Source organism: Oncorhynchus keta, chromosome 15 (genome assembly GCF_023373465.1).
Source record: "Oncorhynchus keta strain PuntledgeMale-10-30-2019 chromosome 15, Oket_V2, whole genome shotgun sequence".
Taxonomy (NCBI): Eukaryota; Metazoa; Chordata; class Actinopteri; order Salmoniformes; family Salmonidae; genus Oncorhynchus; species Oncorhynchus keta.
In genome coordinates this window covers 17352186-17369840 of record NC_068435.1, presented here as the reverse complement: position 1 = coordinate 17369840, position 17655 = coordinate 17352186, and the positions used below count along the sequence as shown (strand labels likewise).

The window sequence follows — 17655 nt, the reverse complement described above, 5'->3', positions numbered from 1 at the left end:
TGAAGGAGTTAATGGGGAAATTGGAGGAGAGAGAAATGAGGGAGTTGCTGTGTTGGTGGTTTTTGCATGGAATTCGCCCGACGGAACGTGTCAGGGATTTGATGGCACCTGGGTCAGCTCTCCATACTCGTCCTGAGGTGCGTGTTAGTCGGCTGGTGAAGTTGGTGCCAGCCTCACGCACCAGGACTCCTGTGCACATCCCTAGCCTTGCACGTCCTGTGCCAACACTGCTCTCAAGATCTCCAGTACGCCTTCACGGTCTAGCCCATCTTGTGCCACCTCCACACACCAGCCCTCCGGTGGCAGCTCTCCGCACCAGGCTTCCTGTGCGTGTCCTCGGCCCAGTACCACCAGTGCCAGCAACACGCATCAGGCCTACAGTGCGCCTCGCCTCTCCTGCGCTGCCGGAGCCTCCCGCCTGTTCAGCGCTATCAGAGCCTTCCTCCTCTACAGCGCTGCTGGAGTCTCCTGTCTGTTCACCGCAGCCAGAGCCTTTCTCCTCTCCTGCGCTACCGGAGTCTCCCGCCTGTTCAGCGCAGCTAGCGCCTTCTTCCTATACAGCGCTGCTGGAGTCTCCTGTCTGTTCAGCGCAGCCAGAGCTGCCAGCCTGCATGGAGCAGTCAGAGCTGCCAGCCTGCATGGAGCAGTCAGAGCTGCCAGCCTGCATGGAGCAGCCAGAGCTGCCAGCCTGCATGGAGCAGCCAGAGCTGCCAGCCTGCATGGAGCAGTCAGAGCTGTCAGTCTGCATGGAGCAAGCAGTCAGACCTGTCAGTCTGCATGAAGCAGCCAGCTGTCAGTCTGCATGAAGCAGCCAGAGCTGCCAGTCTGCAAGGAGCTGCCAGTCTGCAAGGAGCTGCCAGTATGCAAGGTGCTGCCAGCCTGCATGAAGCAGCCAGAGCTACCAGCCTGCATGGAGCAGTCAGAGCTGGCAGTCTGCATGGAGCAGCCAGAGCTGTCAGTCTGCATGAAGCAGCCAGAGCTGTCAGTCTGCATGAAGCAGCCAGAGCTGTCAGTCTGCAAGGAGCTGCCAGTCTGCAAGGAGCTGCCAGTCCGCAAGGAGCTGCCAGTCTGCAAGGAGCTGCCAGTCTGCCCAGCGCCGCCAGTGCCACCAGTCTGCCCAGCGCCGCCAGTGCCGCCAGTCTGCCCAGCGCCGCCAGTGCCCCCAGTCTGCCCAGCGCCGCCAGTCTGCCCAGCGCCGCCAGTCTGTCAGGATCAGTTAGATCCGCCAGTCAGCCAGGATCCGCCAGTCGGCCAGGATCTGCCAGTCGGCCAGGATCTGCCAGTCGGCCAGGATCAGTTAGATCCGCCATTCAGCCAGGATCCGCCAGTCTGCCAGGATCCGCCAGAAGTGCCAGTCAGCCAGGATCCGCCAGAAGTGCCAGTCAGCCAGGATCCGCCAGAAGTGCCAGTCGGCCAGGATCCGCCAGTCGGCCAGGATCCGCCAGAACTTCCAGTTGGCCAGGATCTGCCAGTCAGCCAGGATCCGCCAGTCAGCCAGGATCTGCCAGATCCGCTAGTCAGCCAGGATCCGCCAGTCAGCCAGGATCTGCCAGTCAGCCAGGATCTGCCGGAACCACCAGCCAGCCAGGATCTGGTAGATCCATCAACCTGCCTGAGCTTCCTCTCACTCCTGAGCTTCCTCTCACTCCTGAGCTTCCTCTCACTCCTGAGCTTCCTCTCACTCCCGAGCTTTCTCTCACTCCCGAGCTTTCTCTCGCTTTCTCTCACTCCGAGCTTTCCTTCAGTCCCGATCTGCTCCTCAGTCCAGTGGGGTTCTGGGTGAGGACTACTAGGCCATGGTCGGCGGCGAGGGTGGACAATCCAGGGACGTGAGGAGAAGGGACTAAGACATTGACTGAGTGGGGTCCACGTCCCTCGCCGGAGCCGCCACCATGGACAGATGCCCACCCGGACCCTCCCTATTGTTTTGAGGTGCGTTCGGGAGTACGCACCTTAGGGGGGTATTTTGTGTTTATCTTTACGTATTGGGTCAGGCCAGGGTGTGGCATGGGGTTTTTGTATTGTGGTGTGTTTTGTCTTGGGGTTTTGGTATGGATATATTGGGATTGTAGCTAGTGGGGTGATCTGGCAAAGTCTATGGCTGTCTGGAGTGGTTCTCAATCAGAGGCAGGTGTTTATCGTTGTCTCTGATTGGGAACCATATTTAGGCAGCTATATTCTTTGAGTTTGTCGTGGGTGATTGTCCTTAGTGTCCTTGTTCCTGTCTGTGTTAGGTTTCACTAGTATAGGCTGTTTCGGTTTTCGTTACGTTCTTTGTTTTGTAGTGTTTGTATTTTAGATTCGTGTTACGTTTTTTGTTCATTAAACATGGATCGCAATCTACACGCTGCGTTTTGGTCCTACTCTCCTTCACCACACCTAGAAAACCGTTACACTAAGTATCATATTTATTTAAGTAGTTTTCTATAATTATCTGTTGCAAGTACTGATGTTCCTGTTTAACTGCCAATATTAAATGTCTGCCAGTATTAAATATCTGCTAGTATTAAATGTCTGCTAGTATTAAATGTCTGCCAATATTAAATGTCTGCCAGTATTAAATGTCTGCCAGTATTAAATGTCTGCTAGTATTAAATGTCTGTATTAAATGTCTGCTAGTATTAAATGTCTGCTAGTATTAAATGTCTGCCAATATTAAATGTCTGCTAGTATTAAATGTCTGCTAGTATTAAATGTCTGCCAGTATTAAATGTCTGCCAGTATTAAATGTCTGCCAGTGTTGAATGTCTGCCAGTGTTGAATGTCTGCCAGTGTTGAATGTCTGCCAGTATTAAATGTCTGCCAGTATTAAATGTCTGCTAGTATTAAATGTCTGCTAGTGTTAAATGTCTGCCAGTATTAAATGTCTGCTAGTATTAAATGTCTGCTAGTATTAAATGTCTGCTAGTATTAAATGTCTGCTAGTATTAAATGTCTGCCAGTGTTGAATGTCTGCCAGTATTAAATGTCTGCCAGTATTAAATGTCTGCTAGTATTAAATGTCTGCTAGTATTAAATGTCTGCTAGTATTAAATGTCTGCCAGTGTTGAATGTCTGCCAGTATTAAATGTCTGCTAGTATTAAATGTCTGCTAGTATTAAATGTCTGCCAGTATTAAATGTCTGCTAGTATTAAATGTCTGCCAGTGTTGAATGTCTGCCAGTGTTGAATGTCTGCCAGTGTTGAATGTCTGCCAGTATTAAATGTCTGCTAGTATTAAATGTCTGCTAGTATTAAATGTCTGCTAGTATTAAATGTCTGCCAGTATTAAATGTCTGCTAGTATTAAATGTCTGCTAGTATTAAATGTCTGCTAGTATTAAATGTCTGCTAGTATTAAATGTCTGCCAGTATTAAATGTCTGCCAGTATTAAATGTCTGCCAGTATTAAATGTCTGCCAGTATTAAATGTCTGCCAGTATTAAATGTCTGCCAGTGTTGAATGTCTGCTAGTATTAAATGTCTGCCAGTATTAAATGTCTGCCAGTATTAAATGTCTGCCAGTATTAAATGTCTGCTAGTATTAAATGTCTGCTAGTATTAAATGTCTGCTAGTATTAAATGTCTGCCAGTATTAAATGTCTGCCAGTATTAAATGTCTGCTAGTATGTCACGTTCTGACCTTTATTTTCTGTGTTTTGTGTTTAGTTAGTATGGTCAGGGCGTGAGTTGGGTGGGCAGTCTATGTTTGTTTGTCTAGGTTTTGGGAATTTCTATGTTTCGGCCTAGTATGGTTCTCAATCAGAGGCAGGTGTCATTAGTTGTCTCTGATTGAGAATCATACTTAGGTGGCCTGGGTTTCACTGTGTGTTTGTGGGTGATTGTTCCTGTCTCTGTGTGTGCACCAGATAGGACTGTTTTGAGTTTCACATTTCTTGTTTTGTTAGTTTTGTTCATGTGTACCTTATAGCATTAAAAAGTACCATGGAAAATTACCACGCCGCGTATTGGTCCTCTGATCCGTTTCGCCTCTCCTCTTCGGAAGAAGAGGAGGAAACTCATTACAGAATCACCCACCACAATCGGACCAAGCGGCGTGGTAAAGGACAGCGACGACAGCAGCAGCAGCATCAACAACAGAGGCCACCATCACAGGACTCCTGGACATGGGAGCAGATATTGAACGGAGAGGGACCCTGGGCACGGGCTGGGGAAAATCGCAGCCCCAAAGCAGAGCTGGAGGCAGCGAAAGCTGATCGGCGGCAATATGAGGAGCCAGCACGGCAGTGCGACAGGTACGAGAGGCAGCCCCAAATTTTTTTTTTTTTTTTTTTTGGGGGGCACACGAGGTGTGGTACTAAGCCAGGTAGCAGACCTGAGCTCACTCCTCGTGCTTATTATGAGCAGCGCATTACTGGTCAGGCACCGTGTTATGCGGTTGAGCGCACGGTGTCGCCAGTGCGTGTCCATAGCCCGGTGCGCTATAGGGCAGCCCCCGAGAGTGCCATGCGAGTGTGGGCATTGAGCCAGGGCGTATGGTGCCTGCTCAGCGGGTCTGGTCGCCGGTACGCAGTCTTGGTCCAGGTTATCCTGCGCCGGCTCTGCGTGCTGTGTCTCCGGGCGCTGGGAGGGTGCAGTGCGTCCTCTGCCTGCGCTCCGCTCGTACCGGGCAACTGTGGGAGTGGAGCCTAGGGGAGAGGTGCGTGTAGTAAGCACTAGATCTCCCGTGCTTACCCACAGCCCGGTTCAACCTGTGCCTGCACTCTTGAGGGTCCGGGCTCGAGTAGTTGTCCAGCCTGGGGAAGTGGTGCCAGGTTGCGCACCAGAGCTCCAGTGCTCCCCACAGCCCGGTCTTTCAGGCTCCTCCTAACACCAAGCCTCCTGAAAGTCTCCCCAGCCTGGTAGTTCCTGTGGCAGCCCCACGCACCAGGCTGTCTCTCAGTCTCCTCCCTGCAGGTGCTCCCGCCTGTCCGGCGCTGCTGCCGGAGCCTCCCGCCTGTCCGGCGCCGCTGCCGGAGCCTCCCGCCTGTCCGGAGCCTCCCGCCTGTCCGGCGCCGCTGCCGGAGCCTCCCGCCTGTCCGGCGCCGCTGCCGGAGCCTCCCGCCTGTCCGGCGCCGCTGCCGGAGCCTCCCGCCTGTCCGGCGCCGCGTCCGGAGCCTCCCGCCTGTCCGGCGCCGCTGCCGGAGCCTCCCGCCTGTCCGGCGCCGCTGCGGAGCCTCCCGCCTGTCCGGCGCCGCTGCGGAGCCTCCCGCCTGTCCGGAGCCTCCCGCCTGTCCGGCGCCGCTGCCGGAGCCTCCCGCCTGTCCGGCGCCGCTGCCGGGCCTCCCGCCTGTCCGGCGCCGCTGCGGAGCCTCCCGCCTGTCCGGCGCTGCTGCCGGAGCCTCCCGCCTGTCCGGCGCTGCTGCCGGAGCCTCCCGCCTGTCCGGCGCCGCTGCCGGAGCCTCCCGCCTGTCCGGCGCCGCTGCGGAGCCTCCCGCCTGTCCGGAGCCTCCCGCCTGTCCGGCGCCGCTGCCGGAGCCTCCCGCCTGTCCGGCGCCGCTGCGGGCCTCCCGCCTGTCCGGCGCTGCTGCCGGAGCGTCCCGCCTGTCCGGCGCCGCTGCGGGCGTCCCGCCTGTCTGGCGCCGCTGCCGGGCGTCCCGCCTGTCTGGCGCCGCTGCCGGAGCGTCCCTCCTGTCCGGCGCCGCTGCTGGAGCGTCCCGCCTGTCCGGCGCCGCTGCCTCCTGTAGCAGCTCCACGCACCAGGCTGTCTCTCTGTCTCCTCTCTGCAGGTGCTCCCGCCTGTCCGGCGCCGCTGCCGGAGCCTCCCGCCTGTCCGGCGCCGCGTCGGAGCCTCCCGCCTGTCCGGCGCCGCTGCGGAGCCTCCCGCCTGTCCGGCGCCGCTGCGGAGCCTCCCGTCTGTCCGGCGCCGCTGCCGGAGCGTCCCGCCTGTCCGGCGCCACTGCCGGGGGCGTCCCGCCTGTCCGGCGCCGCTGCCGGAGCCTCCCGCCTGTCCGGCGCCGCTGCCGGAGCGTCCCGCCTGTCCGGCGCCACTGCCGGAGCCTCCCGCCTGTCCGGCGCCGCTGCCGGAGCCTCCCGCCTGTCCGGCGCCGCTGCCGGAGCCTCCCGCCTGTCCGGCGCCGCTGCCGGAGCCAGAGCCCCTCAGCCCAGAGGCGCCAGAGCCCCTCAGCCCAGAGGCGCCAGAGCCCCTCAGCCCAGAGGCGCCAGAGCCCCTCAGCCCAGAGGCGCCAGAGCCCCTCAGCCCAGAAGCGCCAGAGCCCCTGTCCCTCTGTCCAGAGCCCCTGTCCCTCTGTCCAGAGCTTCTGCCCCTCTGTCCCGAGCTGCCCCTCTGTCCAGTGGGGTCATTGAGAGGGGTTGCCATGGTGAGAAAGCCACGGAGGCGGACAAAGACAATGGTGAAGTGGGGTCCGCGTCCCGCGCCAGAACCGCCACCGCGGACAGATGCCCACCCAGACCCTCCCCTATAGGTCAAGGTTTTGCGGCCGGAGTCCGCACCTTTGGGGGGGGGGTACTGTCACGTTCTGACCTTTATTTTCTGTGTTTTGTGTTTAGTTAGTATGGTCAGGGCGTGAGTTGGGTGGGCAGTCTATGTTTGTTTGTCTAGGTTTTGGGAATTTCTATGTTTCGGCCTAGTATGGTTCTCAATCAGAGGCAGGTGTCATTAGTTGTCTCTGATTGAGAATCATACTTAGGTGGCCTGGGTTTCACTGTGTGTTTGTGGGTGATTGTTCCTGTCTCTGTGTGTGCACCAGATAGGACTGTTTTGAGTTTCACATTTCTTGTTTTGTTAGTTTTGTTCATGTGTACCTTATAGCATTAAAAAGTACCATGGAAAATTACCACGCCGCGTATTGGTCCTCTGATCCGTTTCGCCTCTCCTCTTCGGAAGAAGAGGAGGAAACTCATTACATAGTATTAAATGTCTGCCAGTATTAAATGTCTGCTAGTATTAAATGTCTGCTAGTATTAAATGTCTGCCAGTTTGAATGTTGAATGTCTGCCAGTATTAAATGTCTGCCAGTATTGAATGTCTGCTAGTATTAAATGTCTGCCAGTGTTGAATGTCTGCCAGTGTTGAATGTCTGCTAGTATTAAATGTCTGCTAGTATTAAATGTCTGCTAGTGTTAAATGTCTGCCAGTGTTGAATGTCTGCCAGTATTAAATGTCTGCCAGTATTAAATGTCTGCTAGTATTAAATGTCTGCTAGTATTAAATGTCTGCTAGTATTAAATGTCTGCCAGTATTAAATGTCTGCCAGTGTTGAATGTCTGCCAGTATTAAATGTCTGCCAGTGTTGAATGTCTGCCAGTATTAAATGTCTGCCAGTGTTGAATGTCTGCCAGTATTAAATGTCTGCTAGTATTAAATGTCTGCTAGTATTAAATGTCTGCTAGTATTAAATGTCTGCCAGTGTTGAATGTCTGCCAGTATTAAATGTCTGCCAGTATTAAATGTCTGCTAGTATTAAATGTCTGCTAGTATTAAATGTCTGCTAGTATTAAATGTCTGCCAGTATTAAATGTCTGCCAGTATTAAATGTCTGCCAGTATTAAATGTCTGCCAGTGATAAATGTTATGGTTAAAGTTTGATGCCAGACTGGATTTGAGGACACACTCATAATATACAGGTAACATAAAGTGTCTTAATAGGGCGTTGGGTCTCCACGAGCCACCAGAACAGCTTCAATGCGCCTTCGCCTAGATTCTACAAGTGTCTGGAACTCTACTGGAGGGATGTGACGTCATTCTTTGGTGAGAAATCCCATAATATGGTGTTTTGTTGTTGGTGGTGGAAAATGCTGTCTCAGCTGCCACTCCAGAATCTCCCATAAGTGTTCAGTTGGGTTGAGATCTGGCGATTGCGCCGCACGCACGCACGCACGCACGCACGCACGCACGCACACACGCACGCACACACACACACACACACACACACCCTTTAAACCCCCTATGCTCCTTTGAGACACATCTTTCAAAGTCACTGAGATCTCTACTTCTAGTTTTGTAGCCAAAATAATAGGCAACTGGCCATTTTTATGCATGATGGGATGTTAATTGCTTAATTACCTCAGGAACCACACCTTCCTTCAATATACTTTGTATCCCTCATTTACTCAGGTGTTTCATTTATTTAGGCAGTTACCTGCATCTGTGACACTGTGTGATTCTGTAGCAGTCTATATTGTGACTTCCTACAAGCCTCTCAGGCTGGTGTTTACAGAACATTTGGTGCAGTGTGATTAATATAATATATAAGGGCCTTCTCAGAGACATTTTCTTTGCTTCGGCTCTGGATGTGTTCACACTGAAATCTTACTATAAACCGGATAGATTGTTTTATTTATATTATCAACGAATGCTCTCCTTTCTATTCACTGGAAAATCCCCTTTACAGTGTGGATGTGTGTTTCCTATATGAGATTTGAATCTATTACCAGGAAGACACAGGGTTCTAGTAGTGTTTCTGACGGTTGGCTACACTCAGCCTACTTTGCCTTGGCTTGGCTGTTATCGTTCAACTGAAAGTGATGCAATCCTGGTGATTTTTACCTGCGCAGCAACCGTCAGTATCTCCACTGGCGAAGGATCTCCATTGTAACAGATTAATGTCATTCACCTGAGAAACATGCAGTCTATTAGCTGTCACTTTCAGTCACTAAGACTGACTGTAGGTTAGGCAGCTACTATTACCAACTATTTTAGATGTAGCCTAGTATGATAATAACACATAGCATTAAATAGCGGGGTAATGTGGTGTAATACCTCTTGTTGCAGTGTTGTTTCATTAGGTGGTGTGAACTCAAATTCTTGAAGCAATTCTTCTGCATCATTTAGGTTTTCAAGTTCTTTAAACAGGTTGATGTCTGTAACAATGTTGCAAGCGGGAACAGATCAGTGAAAGAATCCAACGTATCTATTCTAATACATTACGCCTGTAAAAATGTTGTAAGAGACAGTGAGTTTCCAAAGTAGCTTCAATACATAAAAAAAATACAGTAAGGGGGATGTTGCTTATTGACACTCAGTCAAAACAAGTACTGCTGCGCCTGAGCATTAAAACGTATGTTACATTCAATAACGTAGAGTATATTCATTATATCCAGACAGTCAATGAAGTTGCACGTTGTGTTTACAACACAGCTATTATTATATAATAAGAATCTCACTTACCCCATTCGCCATCATGATCAATGCAAATATCGGCTAAATCGCTGTCAAATAGCCCATATTGTAGATGACTGTCTACATCCAAACGTAACTCTGCCATTTCTAATGTTAGAAATTGTCAAGAGTCACAACAAAGTGTTCACATTTCCTAGTTTGCCGTCAACTCTCCACTATAAATACCATAAATAAATAAATACACGTCCTGCTATTAGTACGGAACCCGCGATGGGACATTTACAAAACATGACAGTTCCCAGCCGGTCTCGCCTGCTAGTGATAAAGGTTATTTGAACTAGTAGCCGCACACTGAGGCAAACATCTACAGTGCATGTCTGGAGATCTGCTTCTTCAAAATGCCAATGCATTATGATATGGGGGGTGGGGGGCATAAAATAATAATAATAATCATTCCAATTAATAATGTAAGCAGCAGAAATACTGGTAAGACAGACAGACAGAAATATAGAGAAAGGTATTCTGAAAGAGAAATACTTATTTCAAATCAAATCAAATGTTATTTGTCACATAGGTGCAGTAGCAGAGAGAACAGTCTATGACTAGGGTGGCTGGAGTCTTTGACGGTTGGAGGCCAAGCAGTTGCTATACCAGGCAGTGATGCAACCCGTCAAGACGCTCTCGATGATACAGCTGTAAAATCATTTGAGGATCTGAGGACCCATGCCAAATCTTCTCAGTCTCCTGAGGGGGAATAGGTTTGTCGTGCCCTCTTCACGACTGTCTTGGTGTGCTTGGACCATGTTAGTTTCTTGGTGATGTGGACGCCAAGGAACTTGAAGCTCTCAACCCTCTCCTCTACAGCCCCATCGATGAGAATGGGGGCGTGCTCGGTCCTCTTTTTCCTGTAGTCCACAATCATCTCCTTTGTCTTGATCACGTTGAGGGAGAGGTTGTTGTCCTTGCACTACATGGTCAGATCTCTGACCTCCTCCCTATGGCCTGTCTCATTGTCGTCGGTGATCAGGCCTACCACTGTTGTGTCATCAGAAAATGTAATGATGGTGTTGGAGTTGTGCCTGGCCGTGCAATCATGAGTTAACAGGGAGTGCAGGAGGGGACTGAGCACGCCCCCCTGAGGGGCCCCGTGATGTGGATCAGCGTGGCGGATGTGTTGTTACCTACCCGTACCACCTGGGGGCGGCCCGTCAGGAAGTCTAGGATCCAGCTGCAGAGGGAGGTGATTAGTCCCAGGGTCCTTAGCTTGGTGATGAGCTTTGAGGGCACTATGGTGTTGAATTCTGAGCTGTAGTCAATGAATAGCATTCTCACATAGGTGTTCCTTTTGTCCAGGTGTGAAACGGCAGTGCAATAAAGATTGCATCATCTGTGGATCTGTTGGTGCGGTATGCAAATTGGAGTGGGTCTAGGTTTCTGTGAAAATGGTGTTGATGTGAGCCATGACCAGCCTTTCAAAGCATTTCATGGCTACAGACGTGAGTGCTACGGGTCGATAGTCATTTAGGCAGGTTACCTTAGTGTTCTTGGGCACAGGGACTATGGTGGTCTGCTTGAAACATGTTGGTATTACGGACTCGTCCAGGTAATTTGTCTGGCCCAGCGGCCTTGTGAATGTTGACCTGTTTGAAGGTCATACTCACATCGGCTGTGGAGAGCGTGATCACACAGTCATCCGGAACAGTTGGTGCTCTTTTGCATGTTTCAGTGTTACTTAACTCAAAGCGAGCATAGAAGTTATTTAGCTCGTCTGGTAGGCTTGTGTCACCGGGCAGCTCTCGGCTGTGCATCCCTTCATAGTCTGTAATAGTTTGCAAGCCCTGCCACATCCGACGAGCGTCAGAGCCGGTGTAATACGATTTGATCTTAGTCCTGTATTGACGCTTTGCCTGTTTGATGGTTTGTCATAGCGATATTTCTTATAAGCTTCCGGGTTAGAGTCCCGCTCCTTGAAAGCGGCAGCTCTACGCTTTACCTCAGTGTGAATGTTGCCTGTAATCCATGGCTTCTGGTTGGATTATGTACGTACAGTCACTGTGTGGACGACATCCTCGATGCACTTATTGATAAAGCCAGCGACTGATATGGTGTACTCCTCAATGCCATCGGAAGAATCCCGGAATATATTCCAGCCTATGCTAGTAAAACAGTCCTGTTTAGCATAAACTTCATCTGACCCCTTTTTTTATAGATTGAGTCACTGGTGCCGACATGTAAGAAGTGGTTACCCTTGATGTCCAGCAGTGACTGCTAGTCATCAAGGGTAACCACTTACATGTCGATTACATGTCACTTAATTTAAGTTTTTGTTTATGTCTAGCTGTCTTCTAGACTGCTTTGAGTTCAGTGACAGACACACCTCAGAGAACTTGGCAGAGGAACTGTTGAGAGTGGCCAGAGAATGGCAAGTAGATGGAAAAGTGGTCTGTTATGTTAGCGGCAATGCAGCTAACATAACCAAAGCCATGAAAATGTTCAAATGGACCCATCCTCCATGTCTTAGCCCACACAATCAACCTGATTGTAAGAGATGCTCTGAAGGTGATAAAGCCCACCGTGGACAAAGTGAAAGCAGCTGTGGAATACTTCCACACAAGCACAGTAGGTGCTGAAAAACTAAAGTCTACACAATGCCAGATGGGGATGCCTGAGCTGAGGCCTAAACAAGACTGCAATACAAGGTGGAATTCAACATTTTATTTGTTGAAGCGGTTTCTTCAGTCCAAGGATGCCATTATCTCTACCCTGGCCATTGTCAATGCACCTGTTGATGCTCTGACCCAAGAGGAATAATGTGAGGTGATGGAGGAGGTGTGCAGAGTCCTGGAACCCTTTGAGCAGGTCACTGTGGAGATCAGTGGAGAGAGGTCCAGTAAGCAGTTATTACTACATCATTATTTAATCCAGTATTATATATGTATATGAACAGTAGATGAGAATGTAGGATTAGTAGACAAAACATGAACCTGAACTAATAAGTTACTTTTCTCTTTTTTCAGCTATGTGACAGCCTCGAAAATGATACTCCTGTGTCAGGGTCTGCAGCGAATCACAGCCAGCCGCCAGAAAGTTGATGGACACCCCATGTTCATCAATGGACAGAAAGTTCCACAGAATGGAATATAATCACGTGCTATCAGAAACCGCTGAACTTGACCCCATGTTTAAGAAGTTAGCCTTCAATGATGCCAGAGAGATGGTGAGGCTCTTCAAAGAATAACCTCAGAAGCAGGGAGGGACAGCCCCAGCAGTCAGCTGGCTCAGGCACCAGGGCAACAGGAAGAAGAGGGATCCGATGGAGCAGAAGCACCAGCAGTAGTGCCACAAACGTCTGCTTTTGGATGCTGTTTGATGAGAGAGCAACTGAGGATGCAGCACGAAGGAATCCCTCAGCAGATGCCATAAAGGAGGTCCGATCCTATTTGGAGGAGCCCCTCCAAGATCTGCAGATCCTCTGAGCTGGTGGAAGAACAAGGCCTCTGTCTACCCACGGCTTACTAAAGTCATGACAGGGAGACTCTGCATAGTGGCCACATCCGTTCCCTTTGAGAGGGTCTTCTCGAAAACGGGAAAAATAATTACTGAGAGAAGAAACCGCATCAGCCCCTCGAAAGTGAGGCAGCTTGCATTTCTGAACGCAAATCTCTCATAAAAGCTAAATATGGTCAGCATTGCTCTGTGCTGCTGGTTATAACATGGCAACAGAGAGAAAAGAGGGACCAGTTTAATGTTTTAAGTGGGATGCTGCAGTTTTGCAAATTATTTATTTTTCTTTGATATGGTGCAATATTCTATTATGCTGTTCAGATTGTATTCATTTTGAACGGTTATACTTTAAATACAAATGTTTAATAGCATTCTTTTTCATAACAGACCAATGCATTTTAAATAAATTGTGGTTAAGGTAGAGTATGATTTAATTGAATTAGAATTGTTTTAACACCAATCATAGTCAAACTATTGCAAACTCTTTGACTTGAAAAACTACAAAACATATTTTTTTAAAGAGCTGTTTGGGAACCAAAAGAGCCGGCTCTTTTTGGTGAGCTGAGCCGAACGAGCCGGCTCACTGAAAAGAGCCGGAATGCCCATCACTAATAACCTCACAAGGCACCCTGATCTTTTTCCTCAAAATCTGTTTCCTTCTCCAGCGAAACACGGGGCCGGGTGTCAGCAGTATAGCCCTTGCGTCCATCTCATTGAAGAAAAACATCCAGTTTGAGGTGAGCAAACTGTGCTGATTTGAGAAGCTCTTTTCGGTCATAGGAGACGGTAGCAGCAACATTATGTCCAAAACAAGTTACGAGCAATGAAAAAAAACAAAACAAAAACACTCAACAGTTTGTGCAATCTGCTTCAGTTGCATGTAATATAGAAAAATAAATACCATCTCGTTAGGGGCAATTCCACAGTGACAGACTCAGATGTCACTTTAAATGTTGAACAAAAAACAATGATTGCGTGGTTAAATAAACCATACAACTCCACTCACAAGGACTACTTTCAACAATTTCCGCAGAAAATCTTACAAAAATACAATTAGTCAAAGATGCAAAGTTCAGTACCAGAATGATGACACAAACCGTCCTTCTGGTACCAAACTCTGCATCTGAACTGTTTTTCAAGGAAATATGTTTATGTAAAATGTTCGGTGGAAATTGTTAAAAGTCTACGTGCACAGAGTTCTATGATTTGTTTAACTTTGCAATCATTGGTTTTTGTTTGACATACATTTTAAAGTGACAAATCTGAGTCTCAGTGTCAGTTACTTTGGATTTGCCCTCGGGCTACTCATTCAATTAATATGCAAGTAGGAGAAATAGTCTCAGTAACCTAAAATATCTATGAACCATCAATGGCAGACAGGGAAAGATGGACACAGCTATTCTGAGAACTTTATTACAGATATGAATCATTTTGACATTTTCATGATTTGAGTGTGGCTATACTGATGTGTTTGATTTCATCCACTCTGTTTTTATGCATCTGGAAGGCTGGAGTCACCCATCGACCACAGGAACACTGCTCCCCACACCAGCTGAATGAGCCCAACTTGGAGCTACACTTTGGGCACAAGATCTATAAAAAATAAGAAATACAAGTTGTTTTTAAAAATATATTTAGAAGACACTGAATATAACAAGTAAATGCTAAGTTAATTATTCTCAAATGTGGTCATCGAGGAGTCTCGTTTGTAGGTTTTCATACCCACAAACCTATCATTCAGTTTGAATTCTGTTTATTAATTGATCTGCTAAATATAGTAAAGCCGCTTCAGTAAGTCTGTTATATGCATTCTCATTTTACACTGAACAATGTGACTAAAACTGACTTAAACTGAAGAAAAATGTCTGAATATTCTATGCCAGCATTAACTAAGTACGACTATTCCATCTGAAAGCGAATTGTCATTTTTACCTGTCCATCCATCACCCCTAACAAGGCCTGTTCCATCCACTGGACAGGCTCAGTGAAGTAGGAAGTACATTGGGTCTGGTCCCCACTCGGTAGGTTACTCATCTTCTTATAGGCAAAAGCAGTCGGTCCATTGCCAATAGTGTGACCGAGGATACTGGAAGCGCGGAACAGTGTCCGTCTAAAGGGGAAGACAGAAGGGGGTAACAACAGAGGGCGAACATGAAGAACATTTGTGTTGCTTGCTGACAGCCTTTATTTTTCACTCTCACTTCAGTCTCTGTTCAGCATCTGAAACCGTAGGGTGTGTGTATTCTTCATTTATTCACTCATTCAGTTCCCTTACCGACATTTTTTACACCTGTATACCACCTCAGAACAGGTGCTTAGGTAAGGGTCCACTGCAAACAACTCCTTTGGGACATTCTGAAGCTCTGCGTCAAGGATAAACAACAGTCTTAAGAGGATCTCTACAAAACAGAGCTGGCAGCAATTCAATTCACATGGATGAATGTTTCAATTAGGTTAAACAGAGTAATGTCCCCTGGTACAGTGAAATAAACTACAGCGGTCCTGAAACAGGAAGAAAGAAAAAAAAGGTGGCAGGTTAGTAGCCTAGCAGTTAAGAATGTTGGGCAGTAACCAAATAGGTGCTGGTTCGATTCCCCGAGCCAACTAGGTGAAAAATGTGCATCTGCTAAATGTAAATAACAGAAAGGATGAAGAGGTGAGGAAAACAGCAGGACATACCTGGGTATTTCTCTGTGAGTTTCTGGAGTCTGTACTGCTTGTACTGGGGGCTGGTGACATCTACTTCACAACGCAATGACTCATATAGTGCTAACTGGTCCACAAACCCCTCATTCATCCTAAACATTAATTAAATTCATTTAACAATGGACATAGTTGACAAAGATAACAGTACTTCCTTTAAATAACAATGTGTCCTTAATAAACATGAACAATTCAGACCCTGCAGTTGAATGTTATAATAAAATCACATCTTTTTTTGCTTACTTTACATCAGGTTTAAGTTGCTGGAGTTTGGCATAGGCATCGCCGAAGTTCATTTTATGACATTTCATCAAGTAAGCAGTCACCACCGCCGCACTCCGACTTTGCCCTACGTGGCTAAAACATAAACACAGCGTTGCATGTCAAATGCATGTGAGGCTATCATGATATGCATTAAATAACTCAGGATTTGATAGGCCTCACGCACCAATGCACAAGGACAGATTTTGATGCCTCGCAAGCATCACATATGAAGCGTATGCAGTCATCAAGGTGGCTGAGTAGGTCTGTGGAGGATTCGTCCAGGGAATAGACATACTTCATCCTAAATGGCCCATCAGGTGAAGCTGGCTGCTCTGAGTCCACTGTGAGTATGTGGGTGATGCCAGCATTGGTCAGGTCCTGGGCATCTTTCAGGTCAGATGCTGCCCCGATGTAGACTCCTGTCTCTACCTGAATCATGACTTGGCAATCAGGATTTCTCTATGGTAGAAGACCTGTGAAATACACCTGTTGTTAGCATGTGACATTTAAAGACTGCATAGCTATACATGAATATGATATAGTGAATACGTTAAGACATTCACTACGTTCGCTAGCTACTGGCATCTTTTTTTTGTATATGTTGTAATAAATAGCTTCCTTCCTGAATATCAGAATATAACATATGTATATTTTATCCACAAATTGATGAGGTATGATCTGTCCATGAATAATCTTCACTCAATGATCATTTTGACAGATACGTAGCTATAGCTAAACACAGCTTGCTAGGCTAGCTAACGTTAGATAGCTAGATTCATTTATCCGGCTCTGCTAAGTCAGCCTCAAGTTTCTAGCCTAAATATAATTGTTATTCTATTCGTAAAAAATATCAGTCGTGCCTCTTACAAACGAAGTGTGCTATTTCAGTGAGTTGTTAAGAACCAAGCTAGCTACCTACTAAACATAACTAAACACGTAATGCATGGCTGCTAAACTGTTTGGTCCGGTTATTAATTGTAACCAATCAGGGAACAAAAATTGAACACTTTTAGTTCCGGAGATAGCTCCACTTTAGTTCCTACACGGCGAACGAAGTTTGAAGCTGTGTTAGCTGAGGAACGCTCAACTCCGTATATTGAGGCTGAGATGAGTATTGCGAACTTGTCTTGCGAGAACGGAGTTGTGCGTTCATCAGCTAAGCTGTGAATAAACGGTTTGCTGAGTGGTACACTCAGCACTCAACTCAACACTCAACTCAACACTCAACTCTTAGTACAAAACTGAACTGGTCACAGTGAAATGTAATGAGACCATTGGTTTAATCTCCAAAACACAACATAATGATATATTTTAAATTGTGTCATTTTAACCACCAGTTAATCCAAATAGCAAACAATGCAAGATACGCATTTCAACAGAAGAGAGAGAGAGAGAGTGAAACACTAGAGAACCTCTGTGACAAGGTGTGGGGGGGGGGGGGGGACGACGACAGTGAATCATTACTTTAAGACACGAAGATCAGTCAATTCGGAAAATTTCAAGAACTTTGAAAGTTTCTTCAAGTGCAGTCGCAAAAACCATGAAGCGCTATGATGAAACTGGCTCTCATGAGGACCGCCAGAGGAAAGGAAGACACAGAGTTATCTCTGCTGCAGAGGACACGTTCATTAGAGTTACCAGCCTCAGAAATTGCAGCCCAAATAAATGCTTCACGATAAGCCATCCCGTCTGATTTGGGCTTAGTGTGACTATCATTTGTTTTTCAACAGGACAATGACCCAACTCACCTCCAGGATATGTAAGGGCTATTTTACAAAGAAGGAGAGGGATGGAGTGCTGCGTTAGATGACCTGACCTCTACAATTCCCTGACCTCAACCAAATTGAGATGGTTTGGGATGAGTCGGACCACAGAGTGAAGGAAAAGCTGTCAACAGTAGTAAAAAATAAAGTAAAACCCTTGAATGAGTAGGTGTTCTGAAACATTTGAAAGATTGTGTATTTTTGAATACGGGTGTTATTCATATGTATAGCAAGTAACGACAAGAGAATTGTTGAAGATGCACATGGGGTAATGGGGGAGATTACCGAGTGTGTTTGGGAATAGTACTAAGTGAATGTGGATGTGAAAGTTGTGTGATTGTGAGATGTGACATATTAAGCT

The 17655-nt window shown here is 47.6% G+C and overlaps 2 protein-coding genes across 17 annotated transcripts in view; both read right to left on the bottom strand.

Moving 5' to 3' along the window:
- LOC118394543 (cyclic AMP-dependent transcription factor ATF-6 alpha-like) overlaps positions 1-9349 on the bottom strand; it is a 64693-nt gene extending 55344 nt beyond the window's left edge. For 3 of the 14 annotated variants that reach the window (XM_035787802.2, XM_035787806.2, XM_035787803.2), the window contains exons 1-3: positions 9109-9344; positions 8701-8801; positions 8488-8554 (exon numbers count right to left, since the gene is read on the bottom strand). In XM_035787802.2, coding sequence (XP_035643695.1) covers positions 8488-8554; positions 8701-8801; positions 9109-9205 — 265 coding nt within the window. In that variant the 5' untranslated portion in view covers positions 9206-9344. Of the gene's footprint in view, positions 1-8487; positions 8555-8700; positions 8802-9108 lie in introns of all 14 variants that reach the window. The other 11 variants (XM_035787813.2, XM_035787814.2, XM_035787815.2 and 8 more) reach the window with 6 other exon arrangements.
- Positions 9350-13961: 4612 nt separating this feature from the next.
- On the bottom strand, positions 13962-16529 carry LOC118394542 (dual specificity protein phosphatase 12). Of its 3 annotated transcripts, none has more exons than XM_035787799.2 (7): positions 16392-16529; positions 15716-16004; positions 15511-15624; positions 15244-15362; positions 14840-14927; positions 14497-14674; positions 13962-14157 (listed from the first exon to the last, which is right to left on the bottom strand). In XM_035787799.2, the coding sequence occupies exons 2-7, from the start codon at positions 15967-15969 to the stop codon at positions 14005-14007; spliced, it is 906 nt and encodes a 301-aa protein (XP_035643692.1). In that variant the 5' UTR covers positions 15970-16004; positions 16392-16529; the 3' UTR covers positions 13962-14004. The 3 variants fall into 3 exon arrangements, with proteins under 3 accessions (XP_035643692.1, XP_035643693.1, XP_052319486.1); XM_035787800.2 differs by having other exon boundaries at positions 16399-16521; XM_052463526.1 differs by having other exon boundaries at positions 16447-16465.
- Between the last annotated feature and the right edge of the window lie 1126 nt (positions 16530-17655).

Coding starts and splice junctions, on each gene's coding strand:
- LOC118394542 (XM_035787799.2), bottom strand. CDS start 15,969: ATGATTCAGGTAGAGACAGGAGTCTACATCGGGGCAGCATCTGACCTG. Junction 15,363..15,510: donor CAACTTAAACCTGATGTAAA/GTAAGCAAAAAA, acceptor ATTAATGTTTAG/GATGAATGAGGGGTTTGTGG. Junction 14,158..14,496: donor TAGGGGTGATGGATGGACAG/GTAAAAATGACA, acceptor TATTTTTTATAG/ATCTTGTGCCCAAAGTGTAG.